At 37.7% G+C, this 20073-nt stretch overlaps 1 protein-coding gene across 4 annotated transcripts in view; it reads right to left on the bottom strand.

The window, feature by feature from the left end:
- ABCB4 (ATP binding cassette subfamily B member 4) overlaps positions 1-20073 on the bottom strand; it is a 74564-nt gene that overhangs the window by 39065 nt on the left and 15426 nt on the right. For 3 of the 4 annotated variants that reach the window (XM_028525905.2, XM_036010664.1, XM_036010665.1), the window contains 9 exons: positions 18819-19010; positions 17582-17753; positions 16447-16571; positions 13794-13965; positions 11630-11743; positions 10435-10545; positions 8851-8976; positions 6029-6232; positions 5499-5669 (listed from right to left, as the gene is read on the bottom strand). In XM_028525905.2, the coding sequence (XP_028381706.1) occupies positions 5499-5669; positions 6029-6232; positions 8851-8976; positions 10435-10545; positions 11630-11743; positions 13794-13965; positions 16447-16571; positions 17582-17753; positions 18819-19010 (1387 nt within the window). Of the gene's footprint in view, positions 1-5498; positions 5670-6028; positions 6233-8850; positions 8977-10434; positions 10546-11629; positions 11744-13793; positions 13966-16446; positions 16572-17581; positions 17754-18818; positions 19011-20073 lie in introns of those variants that run through there. The other variant, XM_036010666.1, reaches the window with a different exon arrangement.

Below are 20073 nucleotides of genomic sequence, written 5' to 3'. Positions count from 1 at the left end.
AATCAAGGAACATTCTCCTTCCCTGGAGAAGTGGGATAATTGCAAATATGTACCCAAATGCATTTCAGACTTGTTAGGGACCACCAACTGCTATATGCTTCCCATTTTTCTGAAAAGGGAAAATGGTAGTTATGATTATCCTGCCCCTGCATCACCATTATGTGTTGAGCATTTGTGTGGAGTATAACTTGTCTCTTTAGTCTATAGGTCTCTGGATCAAAATGAGCTTAACATGAAAAACCTCATCCTTATCGGGACCACATATGGATCTTCAGAAACTAAACTTTTGAGCCTGATGTCATTACTTTGAGCCCAATGTCAAAATATATGAAAATTTTGAGGGTTGTGGAAGAGGTCAGTTTATGTTGCATGTGGGAGCAAAATGTAAATAATTGTAGCAGAGGGTGTGCTGTGGAAGATTAAATATGGTCACAGATTCTTTTTTTTAAAAGATTTTATTTATTTATTTTTAGAGAGGGAAGGGAGAGAGAAAGAGAGAGAGAGAGAAACATCAATGTGTGGTTGCTGGGGGCCATGGCCTGCAACCTAAGCAAGTGCCCTGACTGGGAATTGAATCTGCGATGCCTGGTTCTCAGCCGGCGCTCAACCCACTGAGCTACACCAGCCAGGGCTTGGTCACAGATTCTTTACAGTTCACCCATCAAGAGGTGGAATCTATTTCCTCCCTTCTTTAATCTGGGCTAGCCTTGTGATTTGCTGTGACCAAAAGAATGTAATAAAGTGACATCATACCAGTTCTGGAGTCTAAACCTTTAGATATATTATAGCTTCTGCCTCTGGGGCTCCTGGCCTGAGACTTCTGTGTGAGGAAACCAGGAAAGCCTATTAAATGAGTACAAGTATGAGCACAAGAAGCCACATGAGAAGAACTGCCAATAACCAGGCGTGAAGCCATCCTGGACCATTTTATTGACCCTCCAGGACAATGCAGCCATAATGCGCCAGTGAAAACAGCAGATCCACCCAGCCCATCCACAGGTTTACTGGTTTACACCTGAATTTGGAATGGTTTGTTATGCAGCAACAGGTAACCAATTTAGTAATCAATAAGGTTAATAATAATCATGGTAATAGTAATTAACATAACAGCAGCTAACAATATCAAGGGTTTCCCATATGTGAGGCATGTGCTAATAATTTTACGTGTAGTATTTCATTTAATCTTTTCAATTGTCATTATTTCTCTTCCCTCCTTAATCACTTCTGTAGTATCTTAGGGTTAGAGAGGTTGATTTGCTCAAGGTCATGCAGCTAAAAGAGAATAAATCCAGAACTCCAACCTCAACCGAAGCCTGTGCTCTTAATCACTGCTCCAAGTTGATAATGGCTTTTCTTGGGGGTTTTAAAAAATTATGAATGATTCATCAGCTATTTTTATTTTATATTTTATTTACTTACTTTTACAGAGGCGGGGAGAAAGAAAGGGACAGAAACATTGATGTGTGGTTACCTCTTGCGCAACCCCTCCTGAGGACCTGGCCCGCAGCCCAGGCATGTGCCCTGACTGAGAATCAAACCAGCGATACTTTGGTTCGCAGGCAGGTACTCAAACCATTGAGTCACACCAGCCAGGGCTTCATCAGCTATTTTTAAAGTGGATACACAAAAGGTATTGACTGAGGGGTGGACTATAATCTTACAGAACACAAATTGCTAAAATCGAGTGATGTAATTTGTCCAAATACAAATTAAAACCTGCAAGGCTACATTCAGGATCCAGATAATAAAAAACAACAACTCGAATGATTTTTTTCTTTTAGTACAGCAAGGGATAATATACTTAATATTTATATCTTACAAAGTATTAGCACCTAGGCCTTAAGGTTGAATGGGACTATTTTTTCCCCCACAAATATCTCTCTTATTCTCCTGACTTTATGCTAAAAAGTCTGTGTCAATACATGAATGCCTATTTATATATTTTAACTTAAAATTAATTGTTTAATTTATGCATGTTTAAACAATTTCTTGTTTTAAGTCACTTTTAATTAACCAAATACCATTCTCCTATATATTATAGTTTGGTTCCTTAGCAAGACTTTATATACATGAAAACAATGTAATTCAGTGCAAGAATTTATGGGGAATAATTATCTTCTCATTAATTGTCATTAAATTCTATAAGATAAGCCAAAATACTAATCTGATAAACCAGGAAGCATTAATTAACTATAGTTTATAGCACACAAGGCAGTTGGGTTTACTTTGAATTCAGGAATATACTTTCCTGAGAAAGTTAGCTTCCTACAGCTTATTTCTAAAATTGTAGGAGGGACTTCCCGTCAAGATGGAGGCCAGGTAAACTAGACCTCCACCAGCAACTATGGCAAAAAATACAACTAGACTACAAAACAAATATCACCCAGAATTTTTAGAAAGTCGAGCTGTGCGGAAGTCTAACAACCAAGGATTTAAAGAAGTAACATTCATCCAAATGGGTAGGAGGGGCAAAGACACAGATTAGCACAGAGAGGCGTGGGGAGGTTAGGAGAGGTGGGGAGGGTCATGGAGACACAGAGTGGTGCAGAAAGGTGTGGAGAAAGGAATGGGTGGTCCCACATCCACATGTGGTAGGTAAAGAATGGGAGGGATACCTCAGGAGCAAAGGATCCTAGCCCCAGTCCAGACCACCCTCAGCCCAGGGTTCCACCAGAAACATAAGTACCCATAACTTCTGGCTGTGGAAACCAGTTGGGGTGGGCTGTGGAAGAAACTGGGATTCTCAAGAGATGCCTCTTAGAGGGCCCGCAACAGACTTTGGACTCATGCTGACCCACCTACTCTGGGATTCAGCACCAGGGCAATAGCTAGAAGGGTACCAGCGGCATATGGGGAGAAAGTGAAGTACAAGTGTTGGGAGATAGCTTCCTTTCTGGCAAAGCTGAGGCCAGGCAGCAGCATTGTCCCCTCTTAGAGCCCTTCCCCACACAGAGGAACAGAGAGGTGAACAGGTTTCCCCACCCCTGAGATTACCTAAGGCTCCACCCCATACAACTTAACAGGTGTGCTTTTCTACAATAAGCTACCCTACTAAGACAGGGAGTCAAAGCAGCTCTATCTAATACACAGAAAGAAACACAGGGAGGCTGTCAAAATGAGGAAACAAAGAAATATGGCCCAAATGAAAGAACAGAACAAAACTTCAGAAAAAGAACTAAATGAAATGGAGATAAGCAACCTATCAGATGCACAGTTCAAAACACTGGTTATCAAGATCCTCCAGGAAATCATTGGGTACTTCGATGGCATAAAAAAGACCCACGCAGAAATGAAGGTTGTATTAAATGAAATAAAGAAAAATCTATGAGGAACCAACAGTGGAGGGGATGAAGATGAGAATCATATCAACAATTTGGAACATAAGGAAGGAAAAAGCATTCAGTCAGAACAGCAGGAAATGAAAAAAATTTCAAAAAAACAAGGATAGGCTGTGGAACCTCTGGGCCATCTTTAAATGTACCAACATATGAATTATGTGGTGCCAGAAGGAGAAAGGGAAGAGCAAGAAATTGAAAACTTATTTGAAAAAATAATGAAAGAAAACTTCTCTAATTTGGTGAAAGAAATGGACAGTCAAGTCCTGAAGGACAGAGAGTCCCAAACAAGATGGACACAAAGAGGACCATGCCAAGACACATTACAATTAAAATGCCAAAGGTTAAAGCTAAAGAGGGAATCTTAAAAGCCGCAAGAGATTCGCAGGTTCGATTCCCAGCCATGGCACATGCCTGGGTTGCAGGCCACGGCCCCCAGCAACTGCACATTGATGTCTCTCTCTCTCTCTCTTTCTCCCTCCCTTCCCTCTCTAAAAATAAATAAATAAAATCTTAAAAAAAAAAGCAGCAAGAGAAAAGCAGACAGTAACCTACAAAGGACTTCCCATAAGACTGTCAGCTGATTTCTCAAAAGAAACTTTGCAGGCTATAAGAGATTGTCAGGAGGTATTCAAAGTGATGAAAAGCAAGGACCTATAACCTAGATTACTCTATCCAGCAAAGCTATCATTTAGAATTGAAGAGCAGATAAAGTATTTTCCAGACAAGGTAAAAGTAAAGGAGTTCATCATCACCAAGCCATTATTATATGAAACATTAAAGGGAATTATATAAGAAAAAGAAGAAGATAAAAAATATGAACATTAAAATGGCAATAAATTGACAATATCAACAATTCAACATAGAAAACAAACTAAGCAAACAAGCAGAACAGGAACAGAATCATAGATATGGAGATCATTTGGAGGGTTATCAGTTTGGGATAGGGAAGTGGAGACATAGAGGGAAAAGTGCAGGGATTAAGAGGCACAAATTGGTAGATACAAAATAGACAGGAGGATGTCAAGAACAGTATAGGTAATGGAGTAGGCAGAGAACTTATATGCATCAGCAATGGACATGAACTAAGGGGTGGGATTGCTAGAAGGAATGGGGATATCAGGTGGAGGGGGGCAAAGGGAAAAATTTGGGACAACTGTAATAGCATATAAATACAATTTTTAAAAATCAACAAAATATATTTTAAAAAATAAAATTGTAGGAGGTAATCTTGATAGAACCTGATATTTGAGCATTTTATCTCTGAACTATCTCAAATCAAATATATTTATGATATTTATGTGTTTGAAACTCATTAATATAGTGTCATTGACTCTGGTTTTTACACTTTGTTATCACAGATGACATCAGCACCGAAGCCGAAAGTGTCCTAAGATAAGATAAGATTCTTTTTTTTTTAATCCTCACCTGAGAATATGTCCATTGACTTTTCGAGACAGAGAGAGAGAAACATGAGTTGGTTGCCTCCTGCATGCACCCCAATCACAGATCAAACCCACAATCTAGGCATGTGTCCTGACCAGGAATCGAACTGGCAACCTTCTGGTGCACAGAACAATGCTCCAACCGACTGAGCCATGGAGCCAGGACCTAAGAAAAGGTTCTTCTTGTGAAGTTTCAATTTAAAGATGATAGTGAAAGATTTAGAATACATGAGCCAGGCACATGAACTCAGCATCCTTAAAATGTGTTGCTTCTTTTTCATGTGCTTAGAAAAAAGAAGTTGAACTTTATTTCTGGAAAATCATCCATTCGCCCTTATGAATAAAGATGATATTCCTACCTACAAAATAAGGAAGTATTCTGACTGTTTTGCAGTGAGACCAGTGTCTAGGTAACCAGATTTTTTTGGTAGATTTTTACACAACTACTTTGAATCAAAGTAATGACCTATCTGCAAGGAAAAAAAGATGAGTCACACATTGCATAGCCATGGCTTTCAGCTCCCTTCACCTTAGTCAAAGCAAGCCAGTTGATGAAACAGCCACCTCTGCAATTTGACATGATAGGATGGAGAAATCAATAAAGCCCGCAGAGGGAGCTTCATTTGCTCTGTTTTTCAACCTGCACTCACAAAGCATTATCAAGAATTTTCATGAAGTTTCAATTCTGTGGTTCTTCAGGTGTCTTGTGTCTACTGACCTTATCCAAAGCCGCCTGAACCTCAGCTTCACTCTCAGTGTCCAAGGCGGACGTGGCCTCGTCTAGCAGGAGGATCTTGGGGTTGCGGACCAGGGCGCGGGCGATGGCAATTCTCTGTTTCTGTCCGCCACTCAGCTGGGCCCCTCTCTCCCCTACCAGGGTGTCAAATTTCTACAACACAGAAAGCATGGAAGAGCTGTTGGAATATTTTAAATAGAAAAGGCTATGGAGTCTAGAAATTCATGAAGACAACATGAAGCTTCATTATGACTATTGCAATGAGTCAATTATAATAAAATAAATGAATACTGAATCCTAAAAAACTACTAATACACTCTGTATAAAATTTTACACTATTTATGTACCAGGCCGTATTCCTTAAACCTCCAACTGAATAATTCAAGGGACTTTCCTAGCAAAGTTGGACAACCTTGTCTGGCAAACATTATTAGCTTAACCTTTGAAGAAAGAACTCAGTCACATGAGAGGGAACTCTAATTTTGACAGCAACTACATCAACAAAACTTTACCTGAGGTAACTTCATGATAAAGTCATAGGCGTTGGCTTCTTTGACAGCTTTCTTTATCTCATCCATGGTGACATTTCCACGGCCGTAACGAATGTTTTCAGCAATTGTGGTGGAAAAGAGCACTGGCTCCTGACTCACTACTCCAATTATTTCCCTCAGATACCTTACATTAAAGGTCCTAATATCCTGCCCATCGATGTTAATCTGAAAAAAACATTGAACACTTTCATCAAACACTTTAAACCATCTGATATCTAAAGCATCAAGGCTCTTTCATGTGTTATGAAAAAAATCTTAGATAATATTGAACTTATTTCAGTGGTTAGGAATGAGAATTGGAAATAAGGAGCAATGTGCAAGAATAGAAATAAAAAAGCATATGCTCTTTTTTGATATTTATCACCTTACATACATAGTTTTTTCATGGTTAGATAATTATACGTAACTGATTTGGTTTATATATTTTTGACATATCATTATTTTTTCTTACCATTATAAATTTGAATAAAAATCTCTACTTTCCTACCTAGTCTACATATTATTTTGATGGCATTATGGTGTTTAACTTTATGTATTTAATACACCAAAATTTACCTTAGCATTTGCCACCTCCTGGATATTTGATTTCCTTCAAGGAATATGGAAGGAGGATCACTGAAGAAGTAGAGAATTACCAGGCTGGTTTATTTTTTCTTCTTTAGTAACAAGTGCTTACCTTTACAATTAGTAGTGTATGTTGGGCATTTGTTATGCGCTGAATAAAAAGGTTGAATAAACAAGCCTCTAAAAAGATTTTAATAATGTCAGCAGGAATATGTAAATGTATTTGCTTCATTATATTTTACTAGCTCTGGGCTTTATCATTTTAATCTGTTTTTTTTTCTAATTAATAGATATGAGGTGGTAGCTTATATTTGTTTAAATTTATATATATTTATAGATGAGGATGACCATTTCTTGAAATTTTTTACAAATTTGTATTTATTATGGAAAGATTTGCACACTCACATCCTATTTTAAATTCTTATTAGAACTGACCTCTGAACAATGTGGGGGTCAGGAGAACCGATCTGCCATGCAGTCAAAAATCCACCAATAACTTTTGACTCCCCCAAACCTTAAATACTCATAGCCTCCCACTGACCAGAAGCCTTCCCCATCACATAAACAGTTGATCAGTACATGTTTTGTATGTTATGTGTATTATATACTGTATTCTTGTAATAAAGTAAGCCAGAGAAAATAAATTATTATTAGGAAAAGTATAAGGAAGAGAAAATACATTTACAGTGCTTGTTGAAAATTATATTCATATACGTAGACCTGCACAGTTCAAACCTTGTTGTCAAAGGTCAACCATAATTTCTCAAATATTAAATAGTTTTCCCATGATTATATATCATTAATCACTTGTCCCAACTTATTGCTTTCCTTTATTACAGTTTTTGACTTCTGTTGGAGAGAGGTTTAAAGAACAAGTGAATTAATTGACTACACCACTGGGCATTTCCTCCACAGTTTCAGTGGCAGAAAACTGTTACATGATGATGTGGACCATGAATTCTCTGAGTTACTGAATTTCTGAGGGCTTTTTTTTTTCTGCTGACATGTGTATTTTCTAAAAATAGATGTAATACTCCAGGAATAATTTTTAAAATAAAATGTTTTCAAATGCTTATCCTCAATGGTTAGTATTTTGCTAACCAAAATACTTTTGGTGCTTTTTCAAAAAATAAAGAAAAATGTTAACACTTGAAACAACTTAGTTTGCTTTAGTAAATGAGGATGGGCCTGTGTTCATCCTTAGTAATATCAGATATTTCCAGGAACATTAATAAAATTTATTAATTTTATTAAATAAATAAGTAATGTATGTGTCCTAGAAAAACTTTGTATTAATTCCTATAATCTCTATTTCAATGCCTTTTTAATATTTTTTTGTAACTTGCAATTATCTTTTTCCATAATACACTTTCATAGCACATAAACCCAATGTATTAAAGTTGGTAAAATGTTAATATATACATCATGGGTTAGTATTAGCATTAAATTACTACTTTTGAACATTGTTTTGTGGTTATATAAAAGAATGTCCTTCTTTTTATAAAATGTACTCTGAAGTATGTAGGGGTTAAGGGGCATGATGCCCTTACCTTACTTTCAAAGGTTCAGAAAAAAAATATGCATGTGTACGTGCATAATGTGTGTCTATGTTTTCCATGCACAGAGAGAGAGGACAATAAAGTGAATGGGTCAAAATATAAGCAATTAGTAAATATGGGTGAAGGCTGTAGTGAGTTCCCTACATGCAACTTTTTTGTAGGTTTAAATTTATAATACAATTTTTAAGAGACAAAGAAAAAATATACCCATATACCCTATGCTATTACTGTCCCCCATGTTCCCAAAATTTCTTGAGACTATTCTACTTTCCCCTTTAGACACTCCAACATTTAAGAAAACTCAACTGTCTTTGTCTTGATTACCAAATTGTCAACAATAGTGATATGAAACATTTTTGGCCAAACCCAATAATTCCTTAAAAATAATTTTCTCAGTGGATGGTTTCTGGTGATTTAGTGGGTTATGAAGAGCTTAGCTGTAACAGAAAGGAGTGTTGTGTAGATTCTTTGGCTTTTATCATCTTGAATACTCTTGTTAAAGCAGCCCCCAAATTGGAATGTGTTATGCAGATACATTGCAATTCCATAGCCCTTTGACCAAAATTTCATTCACGTGCAAATTTGTTACTAAAACACAGTTCCCATGAGCTAAGTGGTACCTAGCTTCCCCGTTTGGAGGACTTGGTTCTTCCCACTTACCATACCCTCATCAGGGTCATAGAGCCTCTGCATCAGCTGCACCGTCGTGCTCTTCCCACAGCCACTGTTCCCAACCAGGGCCATGGTCTGCCCACTCTGGACCTTCAGGTTGAGGCCCTTCAAGATCTGTGAGGAAAATGGAGAAAAAGAACACTTCACAACAAAATTCTAAAAGGGGAGTCATTTGATTCAATTTCAAATGCGACAAACTATCAAATAGGCTCCACCCGCAAGGGCCCAGTGTGGCTGAGAAGCTGGGTTGCCACCACCAGGCCACACACTCCTGCTAATGTGGCGCAAGGAGCAGCACAGAGCCACAGAGCCTGTGGACTGCAGCCCTGGGGCCTGAGGGCAGGCGCTGTCAGAAGGCTGCACCGTGGCCGCAGGCCCCCCCCCCCCACCTTCGTCTGCTCTCAGGGAGTGACACGAATGGAGAACAACCGATAATGGTATCAGAATAGTGGGAATCAGCAATTTTGCACAGGAAGCATTGGGAGATGTTTACTGTAGTCTGCCTGAAGTTGGGACAAAATTGAACAAACTAGATAGGTCTGGAGCTTTGGAAAGTGTGGAAGCTGCTGGTGAACACGATTCTCCTCTATCAGAAGTAACTGAAATTAATGAGGCTCTTGCAAAAAATCCAGGACTTAACAAAACTCGTTATGAAGATGATTGGCTGATCAAGATGACACTGAGTACTCCTACAGAACTAGACAAACTAATGTGTGGAAAGAAGTATGAGAAATACATAAAATCTATTGAGGATTGAAAATGGACAACCTCTGCCCCCCCAAATAAAGTAGTATGAAACAATCTAATCTAGCATAGTTGTCTTAAATTAGTGGAGGACAGAAGATTTAAAATAGCAACTTTTGGTAATACTAGTGGAAAAAGAAACTGTTTACAGTGCTACTGGAAGAAAATAACCTTAGCTTTTTAACAATTGCAGATAAACACAATATGTACCTTTTTCTAGCACCTTATGATTTTTAGGTTAGGCTACAGTTATAATATTCAGGATTCCTGAAATTATCTGTTGTAAAATTTAGCTGTAGAAATTATAAAATTCAAAGATAACATTGTTATTATAAGCCTTATATAATACAATGTGGGGCAAAAGTAGGTTTATAGTTGTTCATATGGAAAATAATACAACAATTAATAAATAATAATACAAGAATAAACTGTTTTACACACTCACAACTGTACACTTACTTTTGCCTCACCATGTATTATAACTTGCTTACAACTGTCTCTGGATTTGGGTCAAAATACTGAATGATCTCATTAGAAATAACTGGCAGTGAAGAAAAGTTAAGTGTTACAGTGTCAGATGATGAACACACCACCTTAAATTGGCAGTATACTGCTTTTGCTGGTGCGATTTTTATATGGTGAAGCAACAGCTTTATAGGAAAATAAGGAAAACTTTCAACTTCTTCATTAAAAATACTATCAAATAAAGGAATATAACCTCAAAAGGAAAAGCCACATAAATATCAGAATATTAGAGTCATTAGATTACTTAAGATGATTAAACAATAAATCTGTTTTGGAAATTCCTATAAATACTATTTACAGTACCTTGACATTAGTGCGAGCTGGGTAAGAAAAGTGAACATCGTTGAACTCCAAATTCCCTTTGATGTTGTCTGGTTTGTGTCCTCTCTCTGAAAAACTGTCAATTTTAGGATTCTAAATAAAACAAAATTCAATGACCATTCTATAACAGAATAAACAATTGCATTTTCTTAGGAATATGATTCAGCAAATCCCAAAAATAAGGCCTGGAATGGTACAATCTCCCTCACAAAATAGAACCCAAGGTAAAGATTGTGTGTGTGTGTGTGTGTGTGTGTGTGTTTCAGGAAATGTTCATTCTCAGAAAACAGGCATTTCCTTAAAAGAACATAAGGGATATACTCATTTTATTTCATATAATATTTCAGCTTAAGATTTTGGCATATCCTTATAAATTTTCTAAGTGGTCAGATATGCATGTTTATACAACTGCAATAACAAAACATACTATAAACTATAATTGATATAGCCAGGTGTTTCATCATTTAGTGAAAATTAGCTTTTCCTAAATAATAAATGTAATGGATTGGGTTGTGAAGACTGACTGAAGAATTGGTTGGAGCCAAGTTATTGAGGGTCAATGTAAACTTTCAATGAATTTGGATTGCTGAGTACTTTCCCATGACTTAGATCAATGAAGCAAGAGGAATCACTTGAATTATCTTCTTTTCAGTTATCTTCTGTGGAGTTCGTGCATAAACAGTGACATATTTTAATGCATCAAAACTACTTTCTTTATTCCACTGCAGTCAGTACAACTTATTCAACATAATTGATTGAAATTATATCAAACATAGAGAGCTCATTTTCTTTTTAGGGCAACCCAGCAAAACATACTGTCAGTTTGGGTCCCACCAATAACTTTTCCACCCACTCATCCTGTATAGAAATCATAATATTCTCATTCTGGCTACAAAATGAAAGAGAGAAGGGGAAAAAAACTAGGAAGACAAAAATCTTTGCTCTGAACTCTAATAATAATGCATGTACAGATGTACCTTTCCAGAATGAGGTCAGGATTATTATATTACTTAAAGATAAACTTTTAGAAATATTAATGAGCTTTTTATTTCATTCATTACCAAGAAAAGGTTGTTAACTTCACATAATTAACTTTGACTTCATATTTAAACTAAAGCTAGATTTAATTACTCCAACCTCAAGGAATTTCTCAGTGTCAAAATAATCAATAACTCACATTATCTATAATAGAAAAGATCACATATGCAGCTCCTCTTGCATTGGCAAAAGCATCAACACACGGGGCAGCCTGTCCAACGCTGAAAGCTCCGATCAGAATTGAAAAAAAGACCTGAGCAAAAGAAGGATAGGAAAAGTTAACAGCCCTGTGTGGGGCTCCATTATATCAAATATGATTCGTTGGAAGCACACATTATACAAGGGATTGAGTTCAAGTTTAACCTTTTAAATTTTTTTAGCAAAAAAACAAATTTTTGAAGGTTACTCTAGTATTTCATCGCACAAGTGGTTTTCTTCAACTTCCAAAGTATTTGTCTAGCTTGCCAAACTATCTATTCCTCTTCTTCTGAACTTAGAGTCAGAAAGAGTTTTCAACCCTATTTCTATGATGCTATTTGGATGCTAATGCAACCAGAGGGAAGCATTTTCCATCAGGATTACTATTCTGATATTTTTTGAACTATATATAGAATATATGGAATGCTCAAGATGAAACATGGTAGATATTGACCCCATGGAATTTTCCTTAAAAAGTACCATTTTACATACATATTTTAATAAGATTTTAAATATAAGATTAGTCCACATGTTATAAAACACTAAATTACACCTGTGTGCACTGATTAATAATTCCTTTACACAATTATTCTGTACTCTACCACACAAAACTTAACACCTTTTCCTTTATATTTTTCTACTAGGAAAATAAACTGATATAGAAAAGCCAAGGATACAGCCTCAGGAATACAGATTATTAGCATAATTCAACTGAGGAAAACGAATGAAGATAAATTACTCCTGCCTCTCTGGGCATGGTGAAACTTTTACATATAATTTGGCTTTTCTCAGAAGACAATAACAGTACTACCCATAACCAGAACTCAAATATCCCTCACAACCTCTCCACTGTCTGCACTACAGATAAGGACCAGTAAGAAAGCAAAAAAGCCTCTGTCAAAATAGATGTTATCAAATCAATGCACTGGAGCAGCACAGGCCATTGCTGGGCCCCTGCACCATGGAGACAGACAGCACTCTCCAGTGGAGCTGCCACTGCCCACAGGCCGCAGAGGAGGAGACAAGGCCAGAGAGGCACACGCATCACCGAAGGTGCAGCCAAGCCAGGATTCAGTCTCCCTTCTTCATAAAATTTAGAAAGCAAGAAACTGAAGAAAAGTGGAGAGCTTCTAAGCTAACAATCAGAGAGGAAACCAAAATGAGAAAAAAGAAAGGCACAGCAATTCTGAACGTTCATCCAGCCCTCAATAGCTCAATGGAGTCTGGAGGTAGTGCTCCAGGAAATGGTTCGAAGTGATTAATCTTCAGAATGGCCCTGCGTCATCAGCAAAGGGCCTCGCTGTGCTCAGTGTCTTTTGTTTGGAAAAATAGGGAAGTTCAGGTTTTAAAAGATCGCTATTTGAACGGTCACATGTTGTTCTCACTGTCACCAACATGGAAAGATGGTCACAAAATATTTCTAGTTTATAAAAAATGTTACAAAATTATATCCATAATACCATCCCAGTTTTGAAAGAAAAAATTGCATTTACATATAGAAAATGAACTAGAAGATACATAAAAGTTATCATTAACTGTATATGAATTATTAGATTATAAGTAATTCTAACTAATTCCTAATTTTTAAAATTCTGTAACCTAATCATTTTGTAACTAGTATGTATTATTTTTATAATCCTAAAGTAAAGGTATTTTCATTTTGAAAAAAAGAAGCTAAACTAACTTTTCATCTCATATTTTATATAGCTTGTGTTTTAGATTATGTAAACTTAACATTCCCTCACTATATGGCCTATCTATAATATTGTTAACTTTCCCATATAATAAAAACCAAAGGCAGAATGAAGATAATTCCAATCCACATTTGTTCATTCACAAATTTATTCAATTTTTATTTCCTTTTATATGTTGTATATGTTTTTCAATAGGCCTTCCTCCATGCTCTTCTCTTGCCTCCACCCATAAGTACACCTTGTGTATTCTAGAAGCCAACTCAGCCCACAGGATAGAGCAAAGACTCACCAAAAGAAAAACTCCTATAATCATGGCTCATCCTTCAAAAAGGAGGAATACGAAAGCAAAGAAAAGGTATAAGGATAAACAATGTTTTCAGATTCCTCATGCACACTGGGGGAAATACTTACTGTCATTGCATTTCCCAGAGTGTATTCTTTCGCTATGACTAGAGTGGATCCATACCAGAATGCCAGCGCATATGACGCATAGATCAACAGGAAGGCAATGCCCATGGAAATGTTTGCCGAAATAGCTTTTTTAATTCCAATCTTTTTGGCATTTTCTAGATGTTTCTGATACCTACCAGAAAATGAGGGGAAAATGTCACAATAAGTAAACAATCCATAATTTGTGCCACATTCACATCCCGTATAGCTGGAGGTTTGAAAAACAAAGCCATCAAAGTTAAGAAACCCCTAGGGGAGACCCAGCTTCCTAGAACGTGAACCAACTCAGGACCAGACAGATGGGGCTAGACAGGGCTAGAACCTATCTGTGCCTGCTCTTTGCTGGCCTGCTCTTTGCTGGATGGGTGAGGTCCTTTGGTCCTCACCCATCCAAACAATGTTCCCATAGCTGGGATATGGAAGAGCATCACCATCACCTTCATGGCCAGCATCACACATCAAGGTTAAGGTAGAAGTTGTGAAACCAAGCCAACCAAGAATCAGAGAAAAATGTAAATACTTTTCAGGACTCCTAAAATAGTTAGATTCTTAATACAACTCAACTTCTCTTCTCTAGAGAAAATAAAGTCCTCCCTCTATTGCCCCAGTGGGTGAGGGACAGGAATTTTACATGTTCTTAAACTTAGGTCTTTATTTTGTTATTTTTTGGGGGGGATCAATTGACCTTGAACTGTCAAGCCACAGTACAAGGTTATAAAGTGGTCCTTACGTGCGGGACATAGGTTCTTACTCAATTTTTCTAGATTTTACTTTGATCATCTATACAATGAAGTTAATAATACTTGCCTTGCAAGATAATTATGAGAATAGCAGGTACTTAGAGGAAGCAGTTAGTATAGTGCTGGCATAGCTGGCAAACCCTGATGATTCCTATCCCCACTATCATTAGCACTATCGTTCTTGAGTTTACCTAACCTCTTTCCAGATAGTGCTTATTGTATTATTATCATATCTTTGCATAGTAATTAAAATTCACATTATTGGCTTCTAGGATTTGATACTAAGGTACAAATGTCTAGAATGATTCTGTTAAACTGCAAATTTTTTACATCAATTTAAATTAAATCCACCTCTCTATGCTAGACAGAGTATGTAAATTTTACTTTTGGCTCCCTAAATTCAGGGGGGAAAAAGCACCAATGGATATACAATGAGTCTTTGGGGGAAATATCACATAAAATAGAATGTTTCTGCTTCTAACAAAAAACAAACATTTTTTTTAGTTAACCAAATGAGATGTTGAGAATTTATTAGTTTGTACAGAATATATGCTGCCACCAAAAAGTGATTGTTTTTTTAATTACTTGAAGCCCCAACTCTTCAGCGTCCTTTCCTGGTACTGGGTGCTGCCCTCACCCGGTGGAGCCGCGTCCCTGGGGAGACGGGGATCAGGCCAGGCCCAGCATCGGCATTAGTCCCGGGCTGGCCTCCAGGCAGTGCAGGCATATTTACATTGGCCCCAGAGTGGCACAAAGCTCCAGTGACAGTGGTGGACACGCTGTAATTACCTTCACTTAGGCGGCTTGCTTGCTGCAGCTAATGGAGCAGCACTGATTACACTCACATCCTGAGGTCCAACTGAGAGTTAGTGTGGCCTGTGTGGGCTATTGTGTACAGGAAGCAGCAGTAAGAGAGAAAAAGGGAGAGGTTAGAGAACCAGGAATTCGGTGGTTTCAGAGAGGTCTTGAGGGTAGAAAAATAGAAAATGACATGGAAGAAACTGGAAAACCTCGGCTTTTAATGCTGGAGAATGTCCAGGATTTCTATTTCAGAAGTGTGGGTATCAGGCATCCCACAGAACAGCAAAAGAAAATACTTTACACAGAATTATACTTTGGCTATATCAGGGGATGTTATTATTTAGAGAGAACTGGTTGGGGACATTTGACTGAAATGGAGGGAGTACCCTTTGGCAGTGGCCTTTGTTCTGATATTTAGGTTTTTTATGTATCAAGTTCCTTCAGAGCAGAGATACTTGACCTGGGAACTTGAATGGGGAAAAAAATTACATCTTTATTATCACTAACCACTAACTGAAATTTAGCATTTCCTTTTATTATCAATGCAGGCAACAAACCACTGTAGAATTAGCAGTAATTGTGACTTTGTTGCCAATAGAAATCCCAGATCATTTTTATATCATGTTATAATTGCCACAAACATCTTGAAATATCTCTTACCCACATCCTTACTTTAAAATACAGTAGCTATGAGAACCATAATTAGCTCTCATTACCTAATATGTCAACAAGAGAGACACATATTTACTATATCACAGTTTAAAAACATTATGATAACTGGACTTCAATGCCATTAGTTTTCTTTCTTATCCTATGTATTTTGTTTTATGCATTTGAAATCATTATTCTAAGGAGAGAGACTGCCAAAGGAGTCTGTGGAACATAAGAGGGTCAGAACCCTGTTTCAGAGTGACATGAAACTCTAGCCATCAGTGAAGGGTGCCTGCGTGGAGGAGTTTTAATATTAGGGAAAGGAAAGTGATGAGCACATACCACAAAAGAATGAGCAACAAAACATAAAAACAAAATGTGAAAGTGGGCTCTTTGACCAGTGGACAAAGAACCTTCCTGACCTTTCCAGCTCTTTGTTCTGGCCCCCAAAAGCTATCACGGTCCGGATGGCCCCCAGAGCCTCCTCTGCCACAGCGCCTGCTTTCGCATATGCGGCTAGTTCTTTGTCACTGAATGCCGAGAGTATCTGGACAGAAGAGAAACATTCGTGATTTTGTATAGGGAGAAAAGTTAAAAGGCAGTCTGGTCAACCCTTAAAGTCACTTTTTCCTGCCCAACCTATCCTGTACTAAACACTGAAGACCTGAAGCAAAGGACACTCGATGTACCAGCTGCAGTGGCTTCTCCCGCCTCTACACAGGCTGGACCCGATCTGCCTTCGAGACGTGCTCCCAGGAGTGCACAGGAAGAGGAAATCCATGCACAATTCTCCAAATGGTGTTTTTGGGAACAGTTCAAGCTCCACGAATACTATGCTTTTTTCTTGGTTGATTGCAAAATGAATAAAAATAAAATCTTCCTGCTTTGAAAGGACTGACCATCCTTCCCTTCACTGTGTCACAATTTTGAATTACTGTGAAAAAATATTTCCAGATCTACTCATGGGCATTCTACTGAATACTAAGATGGTTAAACAAAATGTTGCAAGAGGAAGAATCAAAACAGAAGAGATACAAGTAGTTTGTTAAGTAAATCATCAACACCAGAGTGAGCAAAAATTGCCAGTAAAATCTCTCAACTCTGCAGTGTTGGCTGAAGTAGAACCGGTTATATGTATCTTATTTTCAGGCAAAATTGGCAGAGTGCCATTTAACGATCATGGTAACAATTAAAAATAAATAGAATAAACCCAATTTTTTTTTTATATTCACACAATGGTTAGGAGGAATTTTAAAATTGTGTGTTTCCTTAAATACATAACCATATATTTAACTTAAACTATTATGCCAGAAGATTTACCCAAAGAAATAAAAGCAGTGTAAAAAATCTATAACTCAGGTAATAACTGTGATATTTTGAATCACATTTAAAGTAAATTTCCTTATTAAAGCACCATACTAACAATGTGCTTCTGAATGTGGTTTCACCTGACATGCAGCACCGATCTGCACAACTCTAAGTACCAGAATCCCGCATCTTAAAGACAACTCTGTGTATGTGGGTTAGCACATGTGAAGACCCCCGAGTGTCACGCACCTTGGCCCACACAGCTGCAGAGAGTCCCAGGATAGGGCTGATGGCCATTATCACAAGGGTGAGCTTCCATCCTCTGATGAACCCCACTATGAATCCTGCAAAAAACGTGGCTACTGCTTGAAAGAACATTCCAACCTTGTCACCAATTCCTTCACTGATTTTGGAGATGTCACTAAAAAAGATCACACCTAAGTGGTTACAGGCAGGAGGTCGTCAGTCAGAAAGGTGAAGCAGACATCAACAAACACATAGACAGACAGGTAAGACTTGTTCATGCACTGCAAGCCTCTTTCAGAGCCTTAGCCTCTGGAGTGATATTTTCCCCATGTAAATACTATACAAAGGAAAACATGGATGCTAATACCATTAAAGTTGACTCTATTTAATTTTGTTAACCCTATCAGAGGAGCATTACCATTTCAAGCATGAGTCAATTTGTTTAAAAGCAGAAGCTAGAAAGAAGGGCATTACAGCTGTAACAGGGAAGCGCTCCCTGCTTCCGCCGTTGGTCCTGTTCTCAATCTACTCTATACTCAGTATGGCAGCCAAGGTGACCTTTTGAAAATGGAAGTCTGGACAAGCTACTCCTCAGAAGAAAAAATGTGCCATCGCTGCCTATTTCACTCAGAGTGAAGTTCTGACTGAGGCTGACTGGGTCCTAAATGCCTTGACCTTCCCTCCTTTTTGACTTTGCTTGCTCACTACACCCTTGACAGACACTCCAGTGAGAAAAAGTCCATCATCTAACTCCCTCTGATGGAACATAAGCAACAAAATGACAGAACTCTTTGTCTTGGTCACTGGTGTATCACAAGCACCCAGACCAGTGCTTGGCACGTAACAGGCCCTCAAATTGATGAATAAGTGAAGAGTCAGCAATTACTAAGACAAGTCTCTTTGTGAATTCATTCAATCATGAATTCATTCATTCAGCCATCTTAACTGAATATACAACATCTGTCAGGCCCTGTGGTAAGCTCCATGAGAGACAAACAAGTGTATAAGATGTGAGCTCAGTCCTCAAATAAACCTACTATATAACTGAGGAGAGAAAGTAACACACAAGAAGATACACTGTGGTGGAGGCTGTAAGTGCTAGAAATGGCTGTCAGATCATCTATTCTCAATACTATCAAACACTTAATCTAGTAACTTTTTCATTTAAAATCCTCCCACTATAAATTTTCACACAGTGGCTAACCTCTTCACCCAAGTGTAACATTAATAATACACTTACTCTGTTAGCCGCGTGTTGAGTTCAGTGGTGTCACTGACGTCAAACCAGCCTATTTCTTGTCGGAGAACAGCATGAAAAAACTCTTTCCTAATTTTCCTAATCTGTCGGCCTGCTGCCAAAGTCCAAAATGAAACTTGTATATAGGCAGCAACGAGAACTCCAGCACCTAATCCTGAGTAATAATATGCATATCTGGAAAACAAACAGAAAGGTTCTTTTATATACTGTCTTTTATTCATCTCTTTCAGGAATAATCTTCAGAATTGGGAATAAGTAAATTTACTGAACTGCTCACAGAGATTGTGTAAAACATTATAACAAATATACATTAATTTCTTTTCTCTTTTCTTAAATTATGAGAAGATGATAGCAAATTGATTTACTTGAATTGGGCCAAAGAAACCAGATAAATTTTTGTGGCTAACTGCAAAAAATAGTGATGCTAATGAGTCATTTTAAAACTGATATTGACAACTTATAGATACAATTTGATTCTTCTTTCATAATTAATATTCTAGACTTGTACATCTTGTATTGAAAGTTTACACTATTCAACATTTTGCAAATATAGGAATAAACAGATTGAGCATGTTGAATGTTTCTTAGTTAAGTCTCATATTGTTTCTATAAAGAATAAAAAAGCCCTCTTCTTATTTAGCAGAATTTGAAAAAAAATTAAGTAGTATGCTAAAATTTCATGAATTCAAACTAATTTGGAGGGAGGATTTAACTAAATTAGAGGAAAGTGAGTATCTTTAAAAATAATAAATTCAGACTTCTGATCAAGACAGCAGCAAAGGCAGACATGGCTCACCTCTTCACACAACCACATCAAAATTACAAGTAAAATATAGAACAACTGTCTCTCAGAACCATCAGAAACCAAGTTGAATGGAAGTCTGATAACTATGGAATTGAAGGAACCACACCCATCCAGACTGATAGGAGGGGTGAAGATGCGGAACGAGCCAGTCCCACACCCACGTATGGTAGATAGAAATTCGGAAGGGATATCTCAGGAGCAAGGAGTCTCAGCCCCACACCAGGCCCCCAAACCCAGGGTCCCAGTGCCAGAAGATAAGCTTCACAAGTTCTGGCTGCAAAAACCAGTGGGGACTGAGTCATTGGAAGGAACTTCTGGAGGCCCAAACAGTTCCTCTTAAAGAACCCACATATGAACTCACTTACTCAGACTCACTCCCTCTGAGCTCCAGCACCAAGGCAGTAGCTTGAAAGGCACCAGGGGAAACTAAAA

Source organism: Phyllostomus discolor, chromosome 10 (assembly GCF_004126475.2).
Source record: "Phyllostomus discolor isolate MPI-MPIP mPhyDis1 chromosome 10, mPhyDis1.pri.v3, whole genome shotgun sequence".
NCBI lineage: Eukaryota > Metazoa > Chordata > Mammalia > Chiroptera > Phyllostomidae > Phyllostomus > Phyllostomus discolor.
Note: the sequence above shows the minus strand (reverse complement) of the source record. Positions and strands in the feature narration are given on the sequence as shown.